At 46.0% G+C, this 10,497-nt stretch overlaps 1 protein-coding gene and 1 long non-coding RNA gene across 2 annotated transcripts; one reads left to right on the forward strand and one right to left on the reverse strand.

Moving 5' to 3' along the window:
• Positions 1 to 1,626: 1,626 nt before the first annotated feature.
• LOC105967448 (uncharacterized) lies at positions 1,627 to 3,282 on the forward strand. The gene has a single exon (XM_012992044.2). It carries the CDS (start codon positions 1,627 to 1,629, stop codon positions 3,280 to 3,282), a length of 1,656 nt encoding a protein of 551 aa, XP_012847498.2.
• Positions 3,283 to 8,885: 5,603 nt separating this feature from the next.
• Positions 8,886 to 9,888, reverse strand: LOC148766582 (uncharacterized). Its single transcript, XR_016034803.1, has 2 exons — positions 9,581 to 9,888; positions 8,886 to 9,466 (listed from the first exon to the last, which is right to left on the reverse strand). It is a non-coding gene; the product is annotated as an uncharacterized LOC148766582 (long non-coding RNA).
• Between the last annotated feature and the right edge of the window lie 609 nt (positions 9,889 to 10,497).

Below are 10,497 nucleotides of genomic sequence, written 5' to 3' on the forward strand. Positions count from 1 at the left end.
ATATCGATAGAGAATTATATGATAATTTAGTGTTCTGGGCTAATAAATAATGTGTCTACAAAACCGGGCAGAGTATTAATCGTCTTTCGATAAATGAAATCGGTCCTATAGACATCGTTAATGTGGTGAAATAACTTCCCACTAAGGACACGCATACACATGGGTGTTTGTGTAATTGTGTGCAGATCAACGATTAATAATCACCCGGTGTATTTCAGCAGGTGTAGTATCAAACAAACCAATGAAATCACGACACGCGGTCCACGGAAACCGGATTGAGCAATAGAAGAAAGGCAAAAGAGAGAAACACCATCGCACATAATCTGAAAACTCTCGACGCATGCGCAGTGGCGAATCCAGGATTTTTGCCAAGGGTGTTCGGATTAAATATAGTAGTAAATATGATGGTTGGGTAAAAGTTTACAGGGGTTCGGGGGCAGCGCCCCCGATTTTTTTTTAATACTATAAACATTAAATAATAAAAATATGTAATATTTTCAAATTTAAAGGGATTATTTTACAAATTTTGGACTAATTTAAGAAATATTTAGACATAAAATTGGTGAAAATATTGAAGGAGTGGTAAACATATTAAAGTTGCAAGTAACAAAATATGTAATTCATTAGCAGATTTTGAATTTTTAAAATACAAAAAAAAATGCCCACATAGTTGTAAATTTAGAAAATAATTGAAATAATATATATATATATATATATATATATATATATATATATATATATATATATATATATATATATATATATATATATATATATATATATATATATATATATATATATATATATATATATATATATATATATATATATATATGATATACCTAAATGGGCCGGCCCACGGGCCCTCAAATTTATCTACTAATTAGGCCCACTACATGATAGCCCAATCATATACAAGTGGGCCCATTACACGAAAGCCCAAGCTCCTTCAAAGTAAGGCTTGGGCCCAACAAAGGAAGCCCAACCCATTTAACAACATTTAAATAGATGTTTTATTCATAGATTAAGGTACGTTCTGATATTTGACAATTCACCTCGAGTTTTATTCTCTCTACTCTCTTTACGATCCGTACATCTGACTTGAGCGTCGGAGGGGTTTCCGCCGGATCAACCCCCGGCTTAGTTCACGTGTGCTCTTTTCGTAGGGATCTCAGGAGCATCGAATTGACTAGCTACTGATCAGCTTTGCTCTCCCAGCTCGTTTTCTACATTATCTTAGGTGAGCTAAACTTTAGCATCATCATTTTGGCGCCGTCTGTGGGAACGATGCAAACCAGATCACGTAGCCAACAAGATCCTCCTGAGGCGTCAGCTCGGAGAGAAAATGACACGGCTAATAACCTTCCCGTCCGTGGAGGATCTGGCATACCACCTCCTCCACGCGCCACGGAGCCACTTCCTCCACGTGCCGCGGAGCCAGCTCCTCCACGTGCTGCAGATCCACCTCGCGAGGTTCAGGTGATCCCCCCTCGGGACCCACCACTCGCCGATCCACCACTCCCTGCTCCTCGAACGGTTCAAATAACCGAGGACGCGCTCCAACGTATGATAGCGGAAGCTTCTACTCGCGCTGCCACGGAGGCCGTAACTCAATATATCGCCACGATGGGAGCAAACGCTCCCAATGCGATACCAGCGCCAGCTCCACCTGTAGCGCCACCCGTGGCCCCACAGCCAATACCGAATCAAATAAGTGTCTCCTCCTCTACTTCGGATCCACGATCCCGAGTGCAGTTATCTACCAACCACCGAGGGGCACAGCCCAGACAGCAGCGTCAGCGCTCACCCCCAAGGGGGAATGCGTCACCACAGAGAGTCTCTCTCTTTAATGAGGGAGAAGGCGAGGTAAACAGCAGAATGTCTCGCCAAAATCTTTTCCTTCAACCAAATAATCAAATGGGTGAAAGAATGCCTCTCCCAACAAGACGCAGTCCTTTCACCATAGACATTCTCAACGAGGTATTACCTCAAGGAGTGAAGATCTCGGGGTTACCTCAATTCGAAGGGACCACCGACCCACAGGAACATATAGAGAAATTCAGTGCCATGGCGGATTTATATGGCCCGACGGATGCTGCTATGTGCAAAATGTTCCGTACCACTCTCTCCAAGAGAGCGATGAACTGGTTCAACTCCCTACCCATAGGGTCGATTGACACCTTCGCTCGACTGTCAACCCGGTTCACCAACCAATTCGCCATCAACAAACAATATGCCAAGACCCCAGCTCATCTTTTCTCAGTAGTACAGAGAGATAACGAAACGCTCCGCAACTACATTAAGCGTTTCGTAGAAGCCGTCCATGAAGTCCCCAGTGTGGGGCAAGACATGCTCTCCGGGATTATGCAGCAGAATTTGAAACCGGGTAGATTCAAGGAATCTATTGCCGGAAGACCCCCAGGCAACCTAGAGGAATTACTAAATCGAGCCGAAAAATACGTCCGGATAGAGGAAGCCTCTACCCATGCTCCTCCTAATAGAAAAAGAGAAGATGACCGTCAGGACAATAGGAGACGCGACGATCGACGTCCACCACTTCCACCTCAAAGCCAACCCTCTTCCTCCTACAATAGGTTCACTCCGCTAAACACTCGCCTCACGGAAATCCTTCACGTGATAGAGCAGAAAGGTTTAGCAGAGCCTCCACGTCCTATGCAGCCAAACGCGAAGCGAGAAAAGTCGGATCGTTATTGTCGATTCCACAAGGACAGAGGGCATACTACGGAGGAATGTGCACAACTCAAAATGGCGATCGAGAGGCTGATCAAACAAGGCCATTTAGGCGAATACATCGATAAGCCGCGAAATAAACGCCGTGATGATCCCCCACGCCGAGATAACAATCGAGATCAACAACAAAGACGAGAAGATGGGGGTCATCGACGTGACCTAGATAACAATGATAACCAGCCCACCCGGGGAATCATCTCCTTTATCTCCGGAGGACCGGCGGGAGGCGATTCACAAAACGCAAGACGCACCCTCGCTCGATCAGCGCGCATGAATCAAGAACGCGCTTCTCCATCCGAACGCATATATCAAATACGAAGACCTGATCCCAGCATAGTCTTCAACTCCTCTGACCTCGAAGGTCCAGATGAAGACCATGTCGATGCATTGGTAGTAACAACAACGGTGGCCAACTTCTTGGTCAAGAAGATATTAGTGGACGGTGGAAGCTCAGCTGACATCATGTACCTCCACGCTTTTAAGCAGCTAGGCATAGATAATGCCCGATTTAATCCCGTCTCCACACCCTGAAAGGATTCACAGGAGAAGGCATTTTGTCCATGGGAGAAGTGGAGCTGCCTGTTTCTTTAGGGGAAGACCCCTGTCGAATCACGAAACTAATCAAGTTCCTCGTCGTCGAAAGGCCATCACCCTACAACATCATTCTGGGGAGGCCAGCCATCCACACATTCAAGTCAGTGCCTTCCTCCTATCATCAGAAGTGGAAGTTCCCTACTCCCTATGGAATGGGGGAAGTACTTGGAGATAGGCGTCTCGCTCGAGAGTGCTATGCAAGGGCCCTACGAGAACCCTCAAAGAAGCCTAAACCACCCGGAAAGGGAGACGATACCCAAAAATCCGACAAACGGAAGTGGGTCAATGCGATCATTGAGGACAATAAAGAAATCCTCATCAGTGTACCAGACGATAGCATCAAGTTAGCGGCTGTCGAAGAGCTTAAGCTCATAGAGCTCACACCTGGAGATAATTCCAAACTCCTACGCATCGGATCCGATTTAGATCCTAAGACAGAGCAGCAGCTAATCAACTTCCTGCGACATAATGGAGATGTGTTCGCATGGAAAGCCCAAGATTTGTCAGGCATTCCCCCACAGGTAGCCCTACATCAACTTAACGTCGACAAGAGGATGAAGCCAGTCAAACAGAGGAAACGAACGTTTGGACCCGAACGCAACAAGCATATCAAGGCAGAAGTGGCTAAACTACTAGAGGCGGGTCATATACGACCAGTTCAGTATCCTGAATGGTTGTCGAACGTAGTGCTCGTTCCCAAACCCGGAGGAAAATGGAGATTATGTGTAGACTTCACTGACCTCAACAAAGCCTGTCCTAAGGACCCATTTCCTCTACCCAGAATCGATCAGCTCATCGATTCGACCTCGGGGTGCGAACTCCTCAGCTTCCTCGATGCATACCAAGTGTATAACCAGATCTTACTTGCACCAGAAGATCAAGAGAGGGCTAGTTTCATCACTGACCAAGGCATCTACTGCTATCAAGTCATGCCATTCGGGTTAAAAAACGCAGGAGCCACCTACCAACGTCTAGTGAACAAAATGTTCGCAGATCAGATCGGTAAAAATATGGAGGTGTACATCGACGACATGCTCGTCAAAAGTGTCAAGGTCTCGGACCACCTAGCTGATCTAGATCAGTGTTTCGCCACCCTACGAAAATATAAGATGAAGCTCAACCCCCTCAAATGTTCATTCGGAGTTCGGGGAGGCAAATTTTTGGGTTATATGATTTCACAGCGGGGAATTGAAGCTAATCCCGCGAAAATCGAAGCAATCACCTCCATGGCTCCACCAACATCGATCAAGAAAGTTCAACAGCTCAACGGCTGTTTGGCATCCCTGAACAGATTCATTTCAAGATCAGCGGACAAGGCCCCCCCCTTTTTCAAAATTTTAAGGGGAGGAAAAAAGTTCGAGTGGGATGAGGCATGTCAAAATGCATTCGTTGAGCTGAAGTCGTACTTAGCATCCCCACCCTTGCTCACAAAACCTCAGCCTGGAAACACCCTCCTACTATACCTAGCTACCTCAGCTAATGCCGTCAGCGCAGTCCTCATCCGAGATGGGGAAAAGGGCCACCAACCCATATACTACATAAGTCGCGCACTCCAAGGAGCCGAACAACGCTACACCAACATGGAGAAACTCGCTCTCGCCCTTATCAACGCAGCTCGGAAGCTTCGACCGTACTTCCAGTCACATCAAGTGGTGGTTCTCACAAATTATCCTCTGAAGCAAATACTAAGAAGTCCCGAAACATCCGGGCGATTAGCAAAATGGGCGATAGAGCTAAGTGAATATGGAGTGGAGTTCAAACCCCGCCCAGCTATCAAAGCGCAAATATTGGCTGATTTTTTAGTCGAAATGACCGGTGTAGAAGAAAACACCTCTTTACATACTTGGTCCATTAGCGTCGATGGGTCTTCCACTGCCACAGGAGGGGGAGCGGGTATCGTCCTAACGAACCCTGATGGAGATGAGTTCGAATATGCTCAACGATTCGAATTCACAGCCTCAAACAACGTCGCTGAATACGAGGCCCTGATAGCGGGAATCCGCCTCGCCCTAGCAGCTGGAGCGCGCAAACTCCTAATCCAAAGCGACTCTCAGCTCGTCGTTAACCAAGTACTCGGAGTTTACGAGGCCAAAGAAGACACCATGGCGAAATATTTAGCTCTCGCACACACTCTCTTATCTAAATTCGAGAGCTACGAGATAAGACAAGTACCTCGCTCCAATAACGTCCATGCTGACAAATTAGCTAGGCTTGGAAGCTCCATGGCTAGCATCGGAAGTCGGAAGGTGACGCTCCTCACCTCACCTCAGCCAGAGATAACTTCACCCACTGAAGTACAATACACCGAGGAGGATGAACCATGCTGGTTCACTCCAATCCTGAAGTATCTCAAGAAGGGAGAACTTCCAGCGGATTCCACCGAAGCACGAAAATTAAAAACGAGAGCCGCTCGCTTCGTCATAGTGGGAGAAGAGTTATACAAACGAGGGTTCTCATTCCCTTACCTCAAGTGCCTCGACCCGACCACAGCGGATTACGTACTTAGAGAAGTACATGAAGGCATCTGCGGCAATCACTTGAGCGGGAGGACCTTAGCTCTCAAATTACTGAGACAAGGCTACTATTGGCCGACGATGCATGAAGATGCGAAAAGATTAGTCCGGAGGTGTAAGCCCTGCCAAGAGCATGCCAATATCACTCACATGCCAGCAGCGTTAATGCAACCAATTGACAGCCCCATCCCTTTCGCCCAATGGGGGATGGATTTAGTTGGACCATTCCCGCCCGCCACACGCGGACGCAAATACCTCATTGTAGCAGTGGACTACTTCACCAAATGGGTGGAGGCTGAACCCTTAGCACGTATCCGAGAGGAAGAAGTCATTCAATTCCTATGGAAAAACATCGTCTGTCGCTTCGGAATCCCACGTTCCATCATCTCGGATAATGGGACCCAATTCTGCGGTGACAAAGTAAAAAATTGGTGCCTCGGCCTAGACATCAAGCAGTTCTTCACATCCGTAGCAAATCCACAAGCTAACGGCCAGACGGAGGTCACGAATCGCACTATACTCCAACACCTCAAGACAAGGCTTGGAAATGCCAAAGGGAAGTGGGTGGACGAATTGCCTAACGCGCTATGGGCGTATCGCACAACCCCACGAGCAGCAACCGGAGAATCGCCCTTCAATCTAGCTTTCGGAACAGAGGCTATCGCACCCGTCGAAATCGGAGAACCATCTTGGCGAATCACCAACTATGATCCAACAGCTAATGAGGAGGCTATGCGGGGAAGCCTCGACCTCGTAGATGAATTACGTGAAGTCGCATACATCCGGCAACAGATGTATAAATCACGCATGGCCAAGGCATATAACTCCAAGGTCCGCCCTCGCTCCTTCCAAGTCGGAGATTTAGTTCTCCGGAAAGCTGAAGCATCTCACCCCATTGGCAAGCTCGACCCAAAGTGGGAAGGACCATATAAAATCACAAAAGTGGTCAACACGGGAGCATACCGCCTCGAGAACACTGACGGACACCCTATACCCAGAACATGGAATATAGGGAACCTCAAACGGTTCTACGCCTAAGGTATACACATACCTTACTTCAGATAAGTTGAAGACATCACCCATATTTCTTCTATATGAAAGTTACTTACGAATTGCCACCCATGCAGGCTCCACAACCTTCCACGTCACTTGTTTTGTAATGCTGCTTCTACATGGTGGGAAATTTGACACCACATAACGAGGTACATGAACGTCCCACCTAAACTGGGGGGCTAGTAATTTTTACTTACATCAACGACTCATAATTACATCCCATCATCTTCTCACAGGTCGAGAACCTGTTACGGGAGGATACACATTACTCAATCAATGCCCCAAAGAGCGAAGATAATCGATACCACATCGTCAAGGGTAATAATTATACATCCACTAGAATTCAACATACGGAAGATCTTATTTACTTTTACTAACATGAAAAAGTAATTCCACTAGCAGGCGTGATCGCATAACAACCCGCGGCGATTCATGAGTTCATTTCATATCTCGGAGGGCGAGAGAGAAAAATCAACTCCCGTTGTAGGGTACGTGTAAGAAGAAATACACATCACCATAACTTCAATAACTAAATCATCAATACAAGTGATTAAATAAATTCTCCTTTTTCTCAATTGTACTCGACAGGCATAAAGACGCCAAAGAAGTCAATCTACCATCAGCACAGTAAAACGAACGAGTATAAGGAAGACGTGGAAGAGGAACAAGTGTAATACAACCACCCACAATAATTGTTATCATCAATTTATTTATTTTAGCAGCATTTATTTACCTTCGCCTCACGTAGGCATATCCCATTAGCTATTTATTCACATTCGCCTCATATAGGCTTGTAACAACGCAACTTTGCTATCATTGAATAAATCAACTCTTTTTGCTTTACTCTTTGTGCTATCACATCTACACGAGTTACCTCTTGCCAAGAGTCAAATTCAAAACAACCTTGCAAACACTTAGAGAGACTTAGAAAATCCATATAGCCTGGCCAGCTGGATTATCTAAGTCCCTTCATTTGTTTAACGAGGTGTTCATTTTAAAACGTGGCCACGGACAAATATATTTAAGACCCAAGCGGTCCGAACAAAGGGCACGACCCTTAACAAAAACCTTGGGAGACTGATCCCCTCCTCAAGTACATCGCGTACAATGCTAAGTGTAAATACATATAAGCAACGCAATAATTCTTGACAATCTCAAAATAAATAAATCGAAATATTAAATTTCAAAGTCAAACAAGGCAGAAAATCAAATGAAAGAGTAAGGGACATACCCATCTACATCAGCGATAAAAACAAACTAAGAAATCCATAAAAAAAAAAAAAAGAACATAATAGTGATAAAAATAAAGGGGGGAGAAAGATAACTATCTTAGCAACTAAGTCTAAGCTCCCCTACCGCGAGCGGACGACGTACCCACGGTGGAGTCATCCGCAACCATGTCGTTCACGACCTCTGTGCCCGTCCCATTAACATCTACTTCATCCTCCTCCTCATCGGATATGCCAGCCTCCATTCCACGAATCACTTCCTCGCTGATACCACCCGCATCGCGCAGATATTTGCGACAAGCACGCACTAATGGCTTATAAACCACAGCCAATGCGTGCTCCTCAATCATAGCAGCACACTCATCACTACCTCGGAAACTAGCTTTAGTCTCCTCCACAATGGACTCCTTATAAGCCGCACCACCTGATGTCGCGAGGAACCTCTTCCCCGTCGCCTTCTCAGCTTCATATTTCTCTTTGAGCTGATCGTAGCATTCGTTCAACTTATAAACATCATCTTTATAAGCCTTCGCATCACCCCGGATAACCTCGAGCTCCTCCGTCCTCTCAGCAAGCTCCTCTGTCCTCCGAGCAAGCTCTTCAGAGCGTAGAGCGAGATCGGACCGCGCTTCCTCCAACTGACTTAGAAGCTCATCCTCACGTGCTTGACTTCGAGCCCGATCCTCTTCCTTACTAGCTTCCGCATTCCTACCGTGCTCCACGAGGTATCTCCAAGTCGCTACCAACTAAAAAAAAAAAAAAAAAAAAAAAAAAAAAAAAAAAAACAAAAAATTTTACACAAGGAAGAGAGGGAGTAACGTCTAATCTTTGTTTTAAGTAAACAAAGACTCACCCGACAGATGTCCCCACCGGCTAACTCCAATATGTGAGAAGGACCCTTACCAGACATCCGAGCACGATCATACTCACGAACAAATCCCTCGGTACTCAACAAGGGCAAATCATGGTCCGACACATCCCAATATGACTCCTTACCGTCGCGATTCACACCATAGGTAAACAATTGTTTCCCTCCTCCACCATGGAAAGCATAAGTCTCCTCTGGATCTACCCGTGGACGCTTAGGCACAGCCACATACTCAGTATCCACCCTCTTTCCCTTGCCACGATCCCTCTTCGGTGGACGCTCTTCCACTACGCCAGCACTGCTACGATCATCTGCTACTACTCGAGAACTTTCTACATGAACCTCCTCGCGAGGCAAACCATTCGAAGAACCTCCCAACTTAGAGGGAACCTTCTTCGATGCCTTCTTCGACGTCCCATTCGCCTTCGCTCGAAGTGCCGCAAAGGTGATACCACCATCTACAAAAGATAACAAACACATAAGAAACATGAGGTATACATGACCACAGAACTACAAAAAAAAAAAAAAAAAAAAAAAAAATTCAAGGCAACAAAAGGATACACGATGCTGACCCTCCACCGTCGGTATCAAACTCCTCGGATCAAATTCCACATCGCACAACCCAGATTCCTCAATCCTCTTCGCCATATTTGCAGTTATCGCGAAACTCTCACACGTAGGATTCCAAACTACGGGAACGTCAAAAGTGGGAGCCCTCACGTAAAAAAAATAGGTCTTCCATTTCCCCAAAGATAGCTTCACACTCTTCACGAATTGGTAATGAACGCGAGGATGAAAGCAAAAGAAAGGCATCTTAGTGGGCCGATGTAACGTAAATAACGCCTTGAATAAACTCACAGACACAGGCAGACCTACTCGAACCACCCTAAAATGAAAGGCCTGGAACATCAGAACAGCAGTGGGCGTTAGCTGACTGTACCCAATCTTGAATTCCTCGCAAACCTTCAACAAGGTAGGATGCGGTGTAATCTGAGAAGTACATGTCAAGTACCCCAAAAATACCGTATGAAACCCATCGGGAGGCGAATACAAGCGGTCGCCCTTCTGAGGTAACAACAACTCAACATTACTCGGCGCCCCAGATAAACGACGAATAGAGCGCAGATGCTCTTCCGTCAAAAGACTATCAAAATTAACTAAGTCCAAATTAATTGGCTTAATTTTCTTTTGCCTCCTCGTGTCAACCTCAACATCACACGGCGGAATATCATCTTCCTCCTCCTCTTCATCCGTCAGCTCAACTTCACTACTTGGCACCGCATGATCACTCGCCAAAGGAGCTTGATTCGAATCATCACTATCGCTCCCAAAATCCACGACTCGACGCCCATAGCGACGTCCACTGGAATTCGCTTCATCAACTGTAGGGCAAAAATTAATGTTGTTACGCACTTCTACATCGTCACTCCACGATTCAATAATTTCTCGCCGACCAAAACTTCCCCCGTTTAAAACACCACGCGCGTCA

This window comes from Erythranthe guttata, chromosome 12 (genome assembly GCF_056151865.1).
Source record: "Erythranthe guttata isolate IM_541 chromosome 12, IM_541, whole genome shotgun sequence".
Classification (NCBI taxonomy): domain Eukaryota; kingdom Viridiplantae; phylum Streptophyta; class Magnoliopsida; order Lamiales; family Phrymaceae; genus Erythranthe; species Erythranthe guttata.

Excerpts from the sequence above, each read along its gene's own strand:
- LOC105967448 (XM_012992044.2), top strand. The coding sequence starts at position 1,627 with ATGGGAGCAAACGCTCCCAATGCGATACCAGCGCCAGCTCCACCTGTA.